The sequence below is a fragment of the Lagenorhynchus albirostris genome, chromosome 11 (assembly GCF_949774975.1).
Source record: "Lagenorhynchus albirostris chromosome 11, mLagAlb1.1, whole genome shotgun sequence".
Taxonomy (NCBI): Eukaryota; Metazoa; Chordata; class Mammalia; order Artiodactyla; family Delphinidae; genus Lagenorhynchus; species Lagenorhynchus albirostris.
Window position 1 is genome coordinate 6,422,254 of NC_083105.1, and position 17,857 is coordinate 6,440,110.

A 17,857-nucleotide genomic window follows, 5' to 3' on the forward strand; every position below is an offset into this window, starting at 1 on the left:
AGGTACCACGGGCCCACACGTTGTGGCTACTGTTCCTCATGAAGTTGGTCTGGCCACGCCTCCCAGCAAGCGGCCAGCCCTCACCCGCTTCCTGTAAGGAGGTGCCCAGTGGCTCGGCTGAGAGGCAAACCCGCCTGCCCCGGAAGACCCGGGGCGGGGAGGCAATGCAGCTTCCCTCCCGCCTCTCCCCTCCTGCTTGCAGGGCTCAAGGCCCACGGGGCATCCTGGGAGGCAGCGATTTCTGGTCCCAAATACTTGCTGGGCACCAGGGCCCGGTGCAGGGGGCGGGCAGAGAAGAAACACACTAGGCCCGCCCTTTTCACGGGTGAGCCCCTGCAGTTCAGAGGGCCAGTGGCTGCCATAGGGATTAACACTGCAGGTCTAGATGAGATGTGGATGCCCCTCCTGGGGTGCTGGGAAGCCTCCCGTTACTTGTGCCCCCCTCTGCCCAACCCCACACACCCCACCTAAGCCTGGGGCAGCGGCCATCATCCTCCCTAGCTGGCCCCCAGGGAGCCCCTTCCATGCCCCTCCTCTGCTCCCTTAGGATACAGTCCAAGCCTTTTACCCGGCACTCAAGGCCCTGACTACCTGACCCTATCCCACCTCCGTGCCTTTGCATACACTGTTCCCCCTGCACAGAGGATCCTTCACTCCCACCCTGGGCAACTCCACGTGTCCAAGTCTGACTGCTCCCCAGTGTCACCCCAGGAAGCTCTTCCAGAACGCTGACTCTGTACCACCCCCACTCTAATCGGGCAGTGACCTCTGAACTTCACAGCACTGAGCATAGGAGCCTCTCCTGGGCATTTGGCACGTGCCAACCTCAAGGGATGTATATATTGAGCACCACAGGTTGCCCAGCTCTGGGCTCAACCCTGGAGGGTACAACACAAACAAACCCAGCCCCCGGCCTCAGTCAATCGAGGAAGGAGACATGGAAAACACCCTCCCAATCCCCAGAGGATACTCAGAGAGGTGACAAGGTCACACAGCTTGTCAGTGATGCAGTCAGGATTTATACCCCTGCAGTCCAGGGCCTGAGCTCTTAACTATTGTGTCATTCATTAGGCTTCTCAATTCTAAGTGTGATTTGAGTACAGTATTTTCTTATATTTTGTGTGTTTACTTTCTTACATGAATAATTCATATTTATTGTAAGGAAATTGGAAAATACAGGCAAAAAGAAAAAAGTCACCCACTCTCCCATTACCCAAGCACAGTCAACACTGTGAGTTTTTCTATGCCTTTTTCTAAGCATGTGCACGTTTCTTTACAAGAATGCCTTCATGAAATAATTGGTTTTGTAATTTGTTTTCTTCCCCTTACAATAAATCAGAAACCTCTTTCTACATTATCAAAACTTTGCCTACATTTAACACGTGTGCGCTTTAGAATAATAACAAGATGCCGTCTGTCCACCCCCAGGTTAATAAGAAGAAGATTCCCAGGGCCCTAGGAACCTCCTGGCGCTCTCTCTGGGGATTGCTCCTGCCACTCCAGAGGTCACCTCTGTCTTGACTTTTGGGTTAAACACGCCCTTACTTCCTTTAGAGTTTTATTAAGACCCTTAGGTATGTCTCCCTGAGCCCTATATTGTTTCGCTTCAAACAGCTGATGGGCAGCATGCAGCTGGCTGGAGAGAGTGGACACGATGGCCGGGGCAGAGGAAGACCCCTACGAAGGTGAAACTGAACTGAACCGCTGGGGCACATACTGGCCTCAGCCTCCCTGAGCATTGACAGGAGTCCCTCTGGGGCAGCCGGTGGGCAAGGCTGGGTGTGCAGCTCCCCTGTCGGCACATCCCGCCAGGCTGTGGTGTGGACATTCAATATGAAATAGAGGCATGGGCTGTGTGTCTTCTTGCTTCTGAGCTCACTGCACCTGTGTCCAGACCTCAGGAGCGGGGGTGGACACTTCCGTGAGACGGAACAGTGTCCTTCACTGAGCCAGGCAGCAGAACATGGAAGGGAGAACAGGGTCTCATCAGCCTGTGATCAAGACAGCCAAATGTGGACGGGAATCTAGGCCAGGCTCACCAGACATTTCAGTTCCTAAACAGGCAGGACAGTGACAGGTGGCAACTTGGTGATGACAGCCCTCTGTGCATCTCTGATGTACCGGCTGCTCGAAGGCCTGGTGCACAGGTCATCCTGGGATCTCTCTTCACCACCAGCCTGGGGGTGGCCTTGACCCCTCTGTGGTAGCTGGCTTCTCATTTCCTGGACAGCACATCTCGCCCTTCCTGGTCCCCCTGTGTTGGCGATGAGCCCATCCTCCAAGAATGCAGTCTTTTTTTTTTTTTTTAATGTATTTTTTTTGACTGCGTTGGGTCTTCGTTGCTGCGCGTGAGCTTTCTCTAGTTGCGGTGAGCGGGGTCTACTTTTCATTGCGGTGCGGGCTTCTCTTGCTGCGCAGCACGGGCTCTAGGCGCGTGGGCTTCAGTAGTTGTGGCGTGTGGGCTTAGTTGCTCCGCAGCACATGGGATCTTCCCGGACCAGGGCTCGAACCCATGTCCCCTGCACTGGCAGGCGGATTCCTAACCACTGCGCCACCAGGGAAGTCCCCAAGGATGCAGTCTTAAGAAAGGCTACATAGGCGGTATCTTTTTTGAGATCTTGCGCTCTGTCCTGTGGTTGACTGATGTTTGACTGAGTAAAAATTCAAAGTCGGAAATCATGGTCCTTCAGCATCACAGAGACACGCTGTTTTCCAGCTGCCATGGTGGCGATAAGCAGACTGAAGCCATTCTGTGTTCTGAGCCTTTGTGTGTAACCCCCTTTGTTCTTCCTGGAAGATTTTAAGCTTTTCATCCCCAGAGTCCTGGAATTCCATGCTGATATTCCTCGATGTGGGTCTAATTTCATCCAATGTTCCAGCTCTCAGGAAACTCATATCTTTTATTTTTCAGAAACTGGATTTTTAGAGGGGATGATTTCCTTCCCTCCATTTGCTCGCTTCTCTTTCTGGAATCCCTATTACTCAGAATCCTGGACTTCCTGGGCTTGTCTTCTAACTTCCCTTCCTCTCCTGCTTCTCATGGTTTGCTTTCTTCTTTTTCTGTAAACTTCTGTGACGTTTCCTCAACTTTCTCTTCTTGGCCCTCTACTGATTTTTTAAAATTCAGCTATCCTATTTTCTTATTTCCAAGGGATTTTTGTTGTTGTTGTTTTCTCAAGGTTCTTTTTTTAAAAAAAATAACTTCCTGGACTTCCCTGGTGGTCCAGTGGTTAAGACTCCATGCTCCCACTGCAGGGGACACAGGTTCAATCCCTGGTTGGGGAAGATCTGGAATGCAGCACAGCATGACCAAAAAAAAAAAAAAAAAAACTATAAAAAAAAATTAAAACTTCCTGTACATTTTTCACTGATGCAATGTCTTCTCTTACCTCTCAACTATCAAGGATAATTTTCTTAAAACAATTATTTTCTTCTCTCATCATAGTCTCTGATTCCTATGCATTGTAGTTATTTTATTTTCTTTTTTTCTGTATGTAAGAGGCTTTCCTCAGATGCTTGGGAATCTTTGCCTGGCTGCTCATGATAAGAAGAAAAAAGGAAAATAAGTCTTTGGATGGTATTTGTTGAATTAGCTTCACTGTAAGTTGAACTTGTTGGTCATTTGTCTGGTAACTTCCTGGACTGTCAATATCTTCAGCATTTTCCTCTTGTACTGGTCAGATTCCCCAAGGCCCTCCAGTTCTTGCCTGGAGGGTAGGGGTCTGGCGGCACGTTTCTGGGAGCATGGGAGGAGATCTCTGCATTCAGCAGTCAGTATCCACCTGTTTCAGCAGAGAACCCACATTCACCATGATCCTTGGCCTGCCCAGCCCTTTCCAGAGCTAAGCATTTGCCAGAATGAGGGAGGGGTATCACCCAGGGGCTAAAGAGAGGGAAGACATCTAAAGATCTAACTGTTCTTCAAAGACACCTTCAAATAGTTCTCTTAATTTCAGCCTTTTTTTTTTTTTTTTTTTTTTTTTTTTGCGGTACGCACGCCTCTCACTGTTGTGGTCTCTACCGTTGCGGAGCACAGGCTCCGGATGCGCAGGCTCAGCGGCCACAGCTCACGGGCCCAGCCGCTCCGCGGCATGTGGGATCTTACCGCACCGGGGCACGAACCCGTGTTCCCTGCATCGGCAGGCGGACTCTCAACCACTGCGCCACCAGGGAAGTCCAGTTTCAGCCTTTTTTAACCCTTAGATCTAGAAGTGCCTAGGGCTACCAGTTCCTAAGCATTTAAGGATTCTGTTGTATGAATAAGGGTTGGTTCTCAGCCTTCGGCCGTCTGGAGTCTGCTGAACCAGATAATACTGTTCATCCTGGTCTCCAGCTTGAAGAGATTCTGTTGCTGTTCCTGTTCTCCCTGTCCTTGTGTTTTATGTCTTTAAAAGATTCCTTTCCTCTGGGTTTATGTGCTTCTGGAGGCAGCGTGTGCTCTGTTCATATCTTAACCTGAAAACCTCCTCCATATCTTTTATCACCACAGCATTGTATAGATTTGCCATCATTTATTTAACTAATCTCCTCTTGCTGGATATGCACCTCATTTCCTCCTTTTCCGTGTCAAAAGCAAGGCTGCTGCGGATGACCTGAGAGCTCATCTGATTCTTTTCTCAGGACAAGCTCACTGTAGTAGACTTGATGATATAAGTCTGATCTCGGAGAGACAGCAGTGAGCAGTCCTGAAGAGAGATTGTAGTTCCCTGCCCAGGAGTCGAACCTGGATAGCCTAGATGAAAACCAGGAATCGTAGCTGCTAGACCACGAGGGGCTAGAGACTAGAAGCAAAGGGGCCCTAGCTCTTTCCCCCATTTTAAAGCAAGAGTGTTTCAAGGAGGCAAAAACTGTAAAATCAGGTACAAAGTTTATTATTAGAGACACAGCATAACATGTGGGAGAGCACACAGACAAACAGTTTGTTTAAGACAGAAGCAGGGCAGAAATACACACCTGGAGGGAAAGGCTACCAGCCTCCTCTCTAATGAGGGGGGCCAGTAAGTCAGAAGCTAGCCAGAAATATGCCCACAGAGAGGAGTGTGGGAGTCCTGAATGAGGAGCTCAGTAAAGAGGTGATTTAAATCACGTATATAGGACAGTTCTTCGGGTCTTGGTTTACATTTGGCCAATTATCTCGTTTCTTTTGTCACAGCTGATGGGTCCCAGGACCCTCCCCAACATGCATGTGCAACATTTTGCTAAGATGGATCCCACTGCAGAGGCCTTCTAGCTGGGTGTATGTCCACACATACCGTGGGGGGGCGGCTGCTCCCTTTCTGACCCCCAAGGAGCCTTCCTGCGCATGTGCAGACAGGGAAGTTTTTATTGACCTCAGGAGTGGGCGCCTTATCTCTTTACCTTAGCAGAGCTCAGCTTCTGCCACTAGCTTTGTCCTTGGAGTGCCTGGGTGAGAACAAAGCTTCAATTTTACTCCACTTGACAAACCCCAGTTGTGCAGCCCAGCGGCCCATCTATCTCCTACCTCAGGTCTACCTAGATCTTCCTCATTCTGAGGTGTGGAGTGAGCTTCTGTGTGTGTGTGTGTGTGTGTGTGTGTGTGTGTGTGTGTGTGTGTGTGTGTGTCCTGCGCTCCTTAGAAGAGGCTGGCAGGGAATGAAAGAGGAGCAGGGGGCGTAAAGGGATGTAGTTAGAGATGAGGTCAGAATTAGACTCTCTCTGACCCAGCCTTGCACCCCCAATTTCCAGTCCTCCTTTTGTCACTAACCACCTGTCTTTGAGCCCTTGTCTACTCATGTGTAAACTAAGGATAATAATAGCACCTATTCGTCACAGCGTTGCTGTGAGGAATTAAACAGACTAATGTCTGAAAAATATCCAGGGCTTTGTTCAACGGGACAAGTATTAATTGAACGATTATTTTGTGCCTGGCACCGTGTCTGGTTTGTAGGAAACATTAAAGAGGACAGTGCTGGGAAAATCAGATGCAAGAAAGAATGTGGAAGCGTTTCAAGTACTTTTCCCATGCTAGGTTGAATATTACCTTGCATTGAGTTGTTTACTTAATAAATATGTTTGAGGGCTCATTGTGGTGCGGTGTCGTGTTTTATTTTTTCCTGCGGAGGTTTAGGTAAGCGTGTGGATCAGCCGGCGCACAGCCGACAGTTTCAGAGCAGGGACGGAATCGGTAACAGCGGAACCTTTCTTCCCCGCCCAGCGGTGCCTCTGCCCGCCGGCAGGAAATGCGTCAAGGACCGCGCCGCGCTGCGCAGCGCCGCCGCAGTCGGGCCTCGGTCGCCCTGGTAACGCGCGTGGGGCCGGTTCCTCAGCATGAACGTACGGGTTGCGCGGGCTGCGTGGGCCTGGGGCCGGGGCGTGAGCTGTCGCCGCGGCGCCTCGAGCTTCCTGCTGCCTCCCCCGGGCGCGGTGGACGTGGAGGAGCTGCTGCGAGATGCGACAGCGGCGGAGGAAGGGCCCCGGGAGGCCTCGGTGCGGCGGTTGCCGGGCCAGTGCTCGGTGCTACTCTTCCCCGGCCAGGGCAGCCAGGTGGTGGGCATGGGCCGCGGTCTGCTCCGCTACCCGCGCGTCCGCGAGCTCTACGCCGCCGCCCACCGCGTGCTGGGCTACGACTTGCTGGAGCTGAGCCTGCATGGGCCGCAGGAGGCCCTGGACCGCACCGTACACTGCCAGCCCGCCGTTTTCGTGGCTTCGCTGGCCGCCGTCGAGAAACTGCATCACCTGCAGCCCGCGGTGAGGCCCGAGGCCCGGTGGCAGGCCGGGGAGAATGGGCTCTGCCCGAGCTCTCACAGCTAGGTCGCGGTCCAGCCGAGGCTCCAGCCTGCCAGGCCGGCGTGCTCCAACGTCTGATCTGTTCGGCAGATCCTTACTGAGTTCCCACCGTGCCGGGCACTGTTGTAGGCCCAGGGGATACAGCCTACAACAAACAAAACAAGGATCCCTGCACCTGGGGCGCTTGCATGTTAGGGCAAGGAGATAGATAATAGAGAATAAATATGCTATGTAAATTACGTAGTGTGTTAAAGATAAGTGTTTCAGAAAGAAAAATAGAGCAGGGAAAGGGGCCAGGGAGTGGAGGGCCGGGTTGCGATTTTAAATGACCCTTAATCATTTAATTAATTACTAAATGATTTTAGAAGGATTAAGCTTCACCCTTAAAGGAAGGGTCATTGAGAAGGTGATATCTGAAAGTATCAGTTCACTTGAAGTTGTGAAATGATTGCTATTAATATTTATCATCACAACAGTAAATGTTAAGCTCATACTTTACCCCCATTTCATCCTCACAACAGCCTTGTGAGGTAAGTACTGTTACTTAGTGGGTAAGGAAAGAAGACTCAGAGATATTAAAGGAATTAGTTTAAGTGGTCATGTCGAGTCATGATAATAACATTCATCCAGTGCCTGTCCTGGGCCAGGTCTGTGCTGAGCGACTTAGGGGTGTTATCTCCATGTAATTCTCTCAGCAGCCCTGTGAGGTCGGTCCTGCTGCTCTCCCCATTTCACAGATGAGATAACTGAGGCGCAGACGTTAGGGAACTCTCCCAGGCTAAAAATCAAATCCAGAGGTGACTCTAAAGGTCATGCTCTTAACTTCTGTACTTAGCGTCCTCTGTCTCCATCAGCCTGAGGGGCAGCACCAGGGCAGAAGCAAGAGAATCCAGAGCCCTGGGTTGGCATCACAGCTCAACCAAGGAGTCCGCCAGTAGGCTTTAACTTGCCTTGCCAGTTAAAGTTCCTCATCAGTAAAGGGCTGGATCAGTGATAGTCAAGGCCACTTCTGTGTGTTGTCTTCTAGCTGGAGCACCAGGCCAGCAGAACCTGGCTCACTGAACTGCTGAACCCCTGTCAGCTTGAAAGTGCAGAGCCCCGGACTGAACTCGCCTGAGAACTTGGCCTCATGTTCTTCTGCATGTGTCGCTGCAGGTTATTGAGAACTGTGTTGCTGCTGCTGGATTCAGTGTGGGAGAATTTGCAGCCCTAGTGTTTGCTGGAGCCATGGAATTTTGTGAAGGTACATAGGAAGAGGTTTTTTTTTTTTTTTTTAAATATTTATTTATTTGGCTACATCGAGTCTTAGTTGTGGCATGGGGGATCTTTCGTTGCGGAGCGTGGGCTCCAGAGCGCATGGGCTTAGTTGCCCTGTGGCATGTGGGATCTTAGTTCTGTGACCAGGGATCGAACGCACGTCCCTGCATTGGAAGGCGGATTCTTAACCATTAGAACACCAGAGAAGTCCCAAGGTTCGGTTTTATGCATGGGGTATTGTCTTGCTGGGCTTACTGAGGACAAGGGGCACTACCAAAAATAATTCTGGACCTACTCAGGGGTAATAGAGAAGGGAGCCATGGGTGGGGGTGACAATGGGACCTGAGGACCAGACTTCACCTTGATTCCCTTTTAAGCTTGAAGGGTTCATCAGGGAATTTCTTTCTTCTTGTAGTCTTGTGAAATCTTCTTGCTTTAGTGTCTCCCACTACTTATGTGCATTCTTAGTCCACTCGTGTACTTCCAGTGCCTGTTGTGTGGGAGATCATCAATAGATTCTCATTAAGTGAAAAAGAATAAATCAGTGTTTGATCTTGAGCCATATCAGTTCCACTTCTTAAGATTTTTGTGTATAAACATGTAAACATTTTTGCTTATAGCTAAATACAAAGGACTTGAATAGACATTTCTCCAAAGAAGATATACGAAGGACCAATAAGCACATGAAAAGATGTGCAACATCACCAATCATTAGGGAAATGCAAATCAAAACCGCAGTGGGGTACCACTTCATACCCACTGGGGTGGCCTTAATTTAAAAACCAAAAGAGGAAAATAATAAGTGTTGACAAGGATGTAGGAACCTCACACATTGTTGGTGAAATGTAAAGTGGTGCAGCCATTGTGGAAAACAATTTGGTGGTTCCTCAAGTTAAGCATAGAATTACCATGTGACCCAGTAGTTCTACTCACAGGTCTATACCTAAGAAATGAAAACATATGTCCACACAGAAAAACTTGTACACAGATGTTTATAACAGCATTAGTCATAATAGCCAAAAGGTGGGAATGATCCAAATGTCCATAACCAGATGAATGGATAAACAAATTGTAGTCGATCCATCCAGTGGAATATTATTCAGCCATAAAAAGAAATGAAATACTCATGTTGCAGTGTGGATGAACATCAAAAACATGCTAAGTGAAAGAAGCCAGACACAAAAATCACATATTTTTATATGAAATGTGCAGAATACATAAATCCAGAGAGACAACAGATTAGAGGTTACCGGGGATGGAGGGAAGGAGAAATGAGGTGTTTTATGGGCTGATGGAAAGTTTTGAAACTAGAGCTGGTGGTTGTACAACATGAACAAAACAAATACCACTGAATTATACACTTGAAACTGGTTATATTTTATGTGAAATTCACCTCATTGTTTTTTAAAAAAGCATTATAGGAAGGAAGCATTATCAAGGAAGTGGAAAAAAAATTTCATATTTCCACATCCTAATAAAACTGTTTTATACAAATGCAGTTTTATGTGTATGTAATTTGCAGGATTATTGACATTCTGTGTTTTTTCACTTGACAATTTGCATAGTTATTTAATGCCTGCCTGGGAGGGTTTCCACGTTCCTGTGGGTTCTCTCCTGCCTGTTAACACAGGCTTTTAATGTATTTGCTCCACAGTTCTGCTTGTGTAAGGGCTAAAAGTCCAGTCCAGTACATAATACGGTGCCGGGTGAACGAAGGTGTGTTAGAGAGAAAGGGTGCAGGGTTTGTTCCTCAGACTTCGTTGTCCCATCAAACCCTGGATTGGTCCCTTAACCGCTCCTTGGTCTGGCCCAGGACCAGGATGATAGCTGTCCAGTAATTGCAGTCCATTCTTTTTTGTTTTGTTTTTAAATTTTATTGAAGTATAGTTGATTTACAATGTTGTGCTAATTTCTGCTGTACAGAAAAGTGATTCAGTTATACATATATGCTTTTTCATATTCTTTTCCATTATGGTTTATCACAGGATATTGGATGTATATCCCTGTGCTCTACAGTAGGACCTTGTTGTTTATCCTGTATATAATAGTTTGCATGTGCTAATCCCCAACTCCCAATCCTTCCCCCCACCACGTTCCCTCCCCCTTGGCAGCCACGAGTCTGTTCTCTATATCTCAGTCTGTTTCTGTTTCGTAGATATGTTCGTTTGTGTCGTATTTTATTTTCCACATATAAGTGATACATGGTGTTTGTCTCTCTAACTTCACTTAGTATGATAATCTCTAGGTCCAGCCATGTTGCTGCAAGTGGCATTATTCCATTCTTTTTTAGACTAATATTCCATCATATATATGTACCACGTCTTCTTTATCCATCTGTCAGTGGACACTGAGGTTGTGCCAGGGACAGCACCCTGCCTTTTGATGATGGTGGTACCATATATGTATGGTTTCAGATACGTAGAACTGCGGCTTGTAGACTGGTGATGGATACCAATATCAGGGTCTCCAGCACACGGTGTGGAATTTGTGCTTTGCTTTTTGGGTCTGGGCTTCTCTTCTCCATTACGTGCCTTGATTTTTCCAAATGCACTTCTCTCTGGGTAGGTTTGTATGCAGTGAAAATCCGAGCTGAGGCCATGCAGGAAGCCTCGGAAGCTGTCCCCAGTGGGATGTTGTCTGTCGTCGGCCAGCCTCAGTCCAAGTTCACCTTTGCCTGTCTGGAGGCCCAGGAGCACTGCAGGACTTTGGGCATAGAGAACCCCGTGTGCGAGGTGTCCAGCTACCTCTTTCCCGACTGCAGGGTGATCTCAGGACACCTGGAGGTGGGTGTTCACGGGAGCAACCTTCCTAGACCCCCGTCCAGTCCAGAAGGTTGGAATTATTCCACACCTGGGAGCGCACAGAGCGTAACAGGTGCTCTGCCCAGCCCTGGTCCTTGGGAGGCATCTGGGGGCCAGGGGGGTGTGTGGTGGAGCGAGCACTGCAGGGAGAGGCAGGAGGCTGGGGTACTGTCTCCGCTCCACCACGTACAGACCTTGGGCAAATTTCCAGCCCACGTGGAAAGTAAAGGGGCTGGGCCAGATGATCTCCAGGGCCTTCCTGTGATACGTTCTGGGCTTCTCACAGCCTATGATCCAGTTGCTTCTTTGGAGAGAGAAGCTGTTTCCTGCTGGGTTACTCTGCCCTGCTCTACTTTTTCTTAGGTGTCTGTTTTTGCAGCCTTTCCTTCTGTCCATCCTTCCACTCACTGCTGCCCCAGACATCCTTTCTCGGGCACCTCCTGTGTGGCAAGCACTGAGGACACACGGACGGATCAGCCGGGGTTCCTGCTGTCAAAGGAAGGAAGGCTGGCTGTGAATGGATGACTCCAGGTTTCAGGGCACAGTAAGGGTCAGGCTGACTACCAGGGTGCCAGGAGGCGGTGCCTGGAGGATGAGGTTGCCAAGAGCAGGGGCATCCCAGGCAGACAGGAGCGCCTGACGGAAGGGGCAGTTCTGTACCGTGTGCCTTGGCTGGGGAGTGTTGAGTGCAGACCAGATGGGTGCTTCCCCATCTTGTCTCCTCCGGTCCTCCGTCTGGTCCTGTGCTCTGTGGACGGGAGCTCTACACCGGGAAGGTGAGGCAGAGGGCCAAGGGCTTAGTGGTGGTGGAGGCAGGGTGAGAGCTCCCGTCCACGTCCGTCTGAAGTCCAAGTTTCCTCCACTTGACCATGCTGGTTCATCTCCCTGTTAAGGCCTTGCCAGTACGCCGGTGTCCTTACGTATCTCCTCTGAATCAGTGAGAGCCTCTGGGGCAGTTCTGAGATGACGGGAAGACCAGCTACGGTGGCCCCAAGCGAATCACGGAGCTGGTTGCTTATTCCTGTTAATAGCCTTGGAAGGAAGCCCGTAAGTGGGCCAGGAGGGGCCCCCCAGTCAAGGCAGGAGTCTCCCAGGCTCCCAGACAGATGGGCATCCAGTGCAGGTGGCGATTCCTGGGATTCCCAGGTTTGGCTTTTGGTGCTGTTGGAAGTGCTACAGCAAAGAGCTTAGGTGCGGGCAGAGTCCCCTGAGCAGGTGAGTCCCTTTCCCAACAGTGGATGTGAAAAAACTCCTTGCCCTTTGCGAGACCCATGCCTGGCCTGAGAGCCAGCCACAGGAGCCTCTGGACCCCGAGGCTGTGTCCTTGACTCCTGTGGCCCTGACCTGGGACTTGAGTTGGATGAATCCAGAGGCTTCCCATGGAAAGCACTTAGAGACCGTGGCGGTGGTGCAGAAGTGCCCCCGAGCAGCTGTCTCCGTAGACGGTGATCAGAAGTGTCCAGGCGTGGTGGGAAAGGCTTGGGCTGTGAAGCCCAAGAGTCTCCTGTTCAGAGGGGCTCTGGGGGCGCATCCCTCAGTGAGGTGGGGATGGATGGAGCGTGGAATTGGGTGTGAAGCACCAGGTCAGTCAGGTCAGGCTAGACTCTGCTGCAGTGACAGCCCAGACCCCTCCGTGCTTCCCAGACGCATGGTTCACACTCCATGACAGTTCGCTGTGCTGGGCTCTGCTCCACTTGGATTTCGCCCCAAGGCTCAGGCGGCTGAGCAGCCTCAGGGTGGAACAGATGGACTCACTCACGGCAGAGGGAAGTGACACGTGATGAGCCTCGGGCTGAACTGGCCGTGCCTGGGCAGCAGGCTAAGCTCCTGCAGGGCGGGGCCCACAGAGAGGGACGAACGAGCACCATCCAACCAGAGATATTCATCCCTCCCCTTTCGGGGCACAAATAGCTTCCCCGCTGTTTTTTTTTTTTTTTTTTTTTTTTTGGCCGTGCCGCACAGCTTGCAGGATCTCAGTTCCTCAATCAGGGATTGAACCTGGGCCACAGTAGTGAAAGCCTGGAATCCTAACCACTAGGCCACCAGGGAACTCCAGACCCTGCTGTATTTTTTCCGGTGGACATGGATGGGCTTGGTAACAAGTTAATAATCACCGCCCCTCTATAGGGTTTGTATACTGAGCATAGTTCTTCATAGCCCTGTGACGTCACTGTTGTTATCGCCATTTTACAGGTGAGGAAACTAAGGCACTGACAGGTAAAGTGCCCAAGGTCACGCGGCTGCCACGACTTACCTTGAGTCGTCAGGAGCAGCTGGCCCAGCTTCTGAGCAGGCCGTGGATGGTGTCAGGTTGGAGGGACGTGGCAGATGGTTTAGTGCATGGGAAGGCCTTTGGTGGATCCCAGTGAAGGGCTGTCAGGGTGGTAGGCCTTGGGCTGTGTCCCGAGGGCACAGGGTCTCTATATACTGTTCTAAAGATGTTTGCAAGTGGTTCTAAGTTGGGGCCTGTTAGTCCCAGAGGCCCCTTTTAATCAAGCTCTTGTCTTCTCTAGAGGAGCCCAGATGAGGGGTTTCAGACCTTAGATTGTGAAGTGAGGCTGGAATCTTGTGAATTTTCATCTTGAAGGTTATGGGGTAACAAGAAAACAGGCTTAAAAAAATTATGAAGAGTAGCAGAATTCTAATTGAAAACTGACACTTACTAGATACTGCTTTTTCATTCATCAGATACCTCCTATTTGATCACTTCCCAGCAATCTTATGAAGTAGGTGAAATTGTGCTCATTTTATGGATGGACTAAAAGAAGTTCAAAGAGGCTGCCTGGGGCCACCGGGCTGGTGAGGGCTTCTGGGACACTGACTTGGCAGCCGTGCAGGATGGAATAACCGGTGCTGGTGTGTAGAGATAAGCAGATCCTATACGTAGGACTGTGACATCAGCCAGTGGTGACTGCCTCTCTGTTTCTTCCCCTAAGATTTGCTTGGCTTAAACGTCAACGTCCCTTCTTTTGCTTCCAGGCTCTGCAGTTTCTCCAGAAGAATTCCTCCAGGTATCACTTCAGACGCACCAAGATGTTGCCGGTTAGCGGTGGCTTCCACACCAGCCTCATGGAGCCAGCTTTGGAGCCCCTGGCACAAGTTTTAAAGGCAATTGATGTCAGGAAGCCTCTGGTGTCCGTCCACTCAAACGTTAACGGCAGTAGATACACGCATCCAGAACACATCCGGAAACTGCTGGTCCGGCAGGTGGTCTCCCCGGTGAAGTGGGAGCAGACGATGCACGCCGTATATGAGAGGAAGAAAGGCACCGAGTTCCCCAAAACTTTTGAAGTAGGACCTGGGAAGCAGCTGGGAACCATCCTGAAGAGCTGTAACCTGCAGGCCTGGAGGTCCTACAGTCACGTGGAGGTGCAGGAGGCTGACGAGGACCTGCACTAGAACCTGTAGGGGCCTCCCGAGGACCTTGGCGTGGAGGGCGCGTGGCTGAGGAGGCCGAAGGGGCTCCAGTGGGCCGAGCCCAGCCAGGCCACCGCCTGCACGTGATCGGGAGGGATTGTTTGCAGAGTGCTTTGAGCGCCACATAAAAAGCACTGAAAACGAGTATTTCTTTACATGACACAGTCCATTTCTCCCCCCTTGAAACACGTTCGAGTGCCGGGGAGAGATGCAGCCGTGACGGTTCTGTGAAGACTGGTGAGTTCCTGCCCTGCCTCTTGAGCAGGCCCCTCCGCCTCTTGGGGGCTCAGGGGCTCCTCTGTACAAGGGGCGGGAACGACCTGGCTGGCAGGTGTGTTCTGAGGACTGGGAAGGCCTGGCCTGCTGCCGTGTGGGTGCCGTGGGCAGGTGGCATGGCCACAAGGCTGACCAGTGGCAGACGGGCTCCTCTGCTGCCCCAGCATCCTCGGGCCACACACGGCCAAAGCCTTAGCTCCTTCGTCACTGAGGTTGAAGGGCTTTAGGACCCAGTGGGCTTCGGCAGCCATCTGTCCACCCCTTCACTCAACAGTTGGGAGACCCAGGGCCCCATCTGTTTACTTACCGCACAGAAAGTATTGAGTGCCTGCTGTATGCCAGGGAGTGAGTGGCCTCTGCCTTGGTAGGGAAGAGGGTCCTTTAGCAAGGCGGGACTGGTGCGGGGAGGGCAGCTGAGGGCCCTGTTTCCTCCCCCACCCCCGGTCATCCCTTTAGACTGCAGTCGTGGAGTGCCTGCTGTGTGCCCGGGGCCTGGTTCGGCTCAGGCCCACCTGCAGAGCTTGTCCTCAGCTGCTCCACACCAGGAGCAGGGCGCAGACTCTCTGCTCCTAATATCAATATTAAATACGAGTCATTCTAAACTTCTTGGGGGATTTTTTTTCATTATTCAGCAATAGTAGGAAAACCATATTGGGAATGAAACCCCTGAGCTTGTTTTTTTTTTAATTTATTTTTTATTTTTGGCTGCATTGGGTCTTCGTTGCCGCACGTGGGCTTTCTCTAGTTGCGGCGAGCAGGGGCTACTCTTCATTGCGGTGCGCGGGCTTCTCTCGTGGAGTGCGGGCTCTAGGCATGCAGGCTTCAGTAGTTGCAGCTCACGGGCTCAGTAGTTGTGGCTTGTGGGCTCTAGAGCGCAGGCTCAGTAGCTGTGGCACACGGGCTTCGTTGCTCTGCGGCATGTGGGATCTTCCCGGACCAGCGCTTGAACCCATGTCCCCTGCATTGGCAGGCAGACTCTTAACCACTGCGCCTCCAGGGAAGCCCTTTTTTATGTTTTTTTGATGTGGACCATTTTTAAAGTCTTTATTGCTTCTGTTTTGCTTTGGTTTTTTGGCCTCGAGGCACGTGGGATCTTAGCTCCCGGACCAGGGATTGAACCTGCACCCCGTGCATTGGAAGGGGAAGTCTTAACCACTGGACCACCAGGGAAGTCCCCTGAGCTTGTCTTTAAATGTTGCTGTTGTGTAGGCACATGTCAAACCCTGGGTAGGGTTTCTCTTTTTTAATTGAAGTCTAGTTGATTTACAGTGTTGTATCAGTTTCTGGTGTACAGCAAAGTGATTCAAACTCAAACCCCAAACTCCTAAGGGTTTCTCATTTTTAGTTCTGTGTTTCTCACCTGGGGCCCTGTTGGCCTTTGAGCAGAACTGGTCTTCATTGTATGGGACTGTCCCGCGCTTGTGGGCAGCTGTCCTGGCCCCTAGCCATTACATGCCAGTAGCATTTCCGGGCATTGTGACCCCAAACATGCCCACACGTTCCCACAGCCCTTCCACGCTGAGAACCACTGCATATATTGCCACAGAATCCAATTTTCAGCAGGGCCTGGGTTTGCGTGCTCTTTGGAGCACAATGAAGAAAGAACTATTATATTTCTTCAAACTTTGTTTTAGAAAATTTCAAACCTTCACAGAGAACTTTGTTATTGTTTTTGAACAATGCTGAGGCTGTTGGAATCCCCTTTGCTGAGAGCTCTGAGAAAGCAAGCTCCCTGCACGGCCCAGGCTGTGGGTGTCTGGCTCGTCTGCGGGCAGCTCTGGGTACAGCCCCACGCAAGGGAGCCGGAGGAGCGGTGGAGGGCCGGTCTGCAGGCCTTACTGCTCCTCTGGACATAGCTCTTTGCCTCAAGGGCTGCCCAGTAGGAGGGAACTCAGGGACGCAGGTGGGCAGGGCTGCATCTCTACTTCAGGAGCCCTGGAGGGTTGGGTGGGCAGGCCCTTGCCCTGCCCCTGCTGACCCTGAATCTGGACAAGTGACAGAGGCGGGGGATTGTGAAGGGAGCTTTGGGAGGAGTCCTAGGGTGAGGGCCTGGGGGCCATGGTGGACCCTACATCCTGTTCCTTGGCAGGACCTTGGACAGTTCCTGTGCCCTTGGGGAAGACACCAGTGCTGTCCTCGGTCCGCAGGAGCTGGGACTCGCACCTGCCACCACATCTCTGGTTCCATGTCCGTGGAGAACCTTGGCCTGCTTCTTTCCAGCCACTTGACTCCCCAGGTCTACCTGGAACTGGGCACCGCTCCCCTCCCGTGGTCTGTGTGTCCACTTTGCGTGCGGCAGTGCCCCGGGGCCTGCCACAGAACTGCTGCAGGAGGTCGGGGGGCATTGTGTGGAAATTCTCTAGGAATCATGAGGCCAGTGGGTGGCCCCTGCCCTCTGCCTGAGAGGGACAGGCCTCTGGCTCTTCCTTTTAGGGACTGGAGAGTGCTTTCTGGTACTGCTGTTGACTCAGACTGAAGCCACTCAGCTCCTAAGGGCTGAGCGTCTTTCCGCTACTGTGGAAACTGCCATGTGGAGCAGCCGGAGCGGGTTTGACTGGATCCCAATCTGATTGGGGTGGGAGGACCCTGGTGTGACGGAAGCCTGGGTCCCCTTGGTCAAGTCCCCTACCTCTGGGCCTCAGTTTCCCCCTAGTCGGGTGGGCTTGGCTGGAGCAGATGAGAGTGAAGTGCTGGCCCAAATGGCCGGAACCGCATCTGCTCAGGAGGTCGAGCACCGCGTGGGAGCTAAAGTTGTAGCAAGCTAGCAAGGCCCCAGGGTTGTGTGAACTGGGAGACACAGTGGGTCAGACGCTGCCCCGAGCTGGCCAGTCTGCCTCCATGCCCAGGCCTGTCTCCCAGCCCAGGGCCTTTGTACTGCAGTCCGGATCCCCCAGCCCCTCCTCAGAGAGGACTTTCTCACCCACCGCAGGCCCCGTCATTTTCTCTGTCCTTTGGGGCCCTCAGAACACATCCGACAATATTCTTGGCTGATTTATGTGCATTTTTTCCTTCCCTAAAATGAGTGTGAGATCTGAGGCAGGCACCCATGCTGTCTTCACATCCCTAGAACCTGCCCCAGAGCTGATGTAGTACAGTAGGGGCTCCTGATACCCATGGGTGGGAAGAATGTTGCAAACCCCAGGACAGGATGACCCTGGGGAATGTATCCCCAGACTCCTGCAGGGAGAGGCCACTGCCCAGCCAGCATCAGCTGCCACCTGGGGGCCCCATGTAGTGTTTCCAGTCTCTCTCTTCCCTGAGGAGCCCCACACTCCTGGAGAAGCCACAGGCAACCCTGGCCGCAATCACGTGGGTACATGGTTGGGTGGGCAGTTTGTCCTGAGAGCTCAGGATGGAGC

At 51.5% G+C, this 17,857-nt stretch overlaps 1 protein-coding gene across 5 annotated transcripts in view; it reads left to right on the plus strand.

Annotated features, from left to right (window-relative positions):
- Positions 1-6,277: 6,277 nt before the first annotated feature.
- MCAT (malonyl-CoA-acyl carrier protein transacylase) overlaps positions 6,278-17,857 on the plus strand; it is a 43,529-nt gene continuing 31,949 nt past the window's right edge. For 3 of the 5 annotated variants that reach the window (XR_009543308.1, XR_009543310.1, XR_009543309.1), the window contains exons 1-4: positions 6,278-6,708; positions 7,903-7,990; positions 10,570-10,787; positions 13,785-14,459. Coding sequence is in view for 2 of the 5 variants with exons in the window: in XM_060164918.1 (XP_060020901.1) it covers positions 6,289-6,708; positions 7,903-7,990; positions 10,570-10,787; positions 13,785-14,204 (1,146 nt within the window). In the remaining 3 variants the exon portion in view is untranslated. Of the gene's footprint in view, positions 6,709-7,902; positions 7,991-10,569; positions 10,788-13,784; positions 15,101-17,857 lie in introns of those variants that run through there. The other 2 variants (XM_060164918.1, XM_060164919.1) reach the window with 2 other exon arrangements.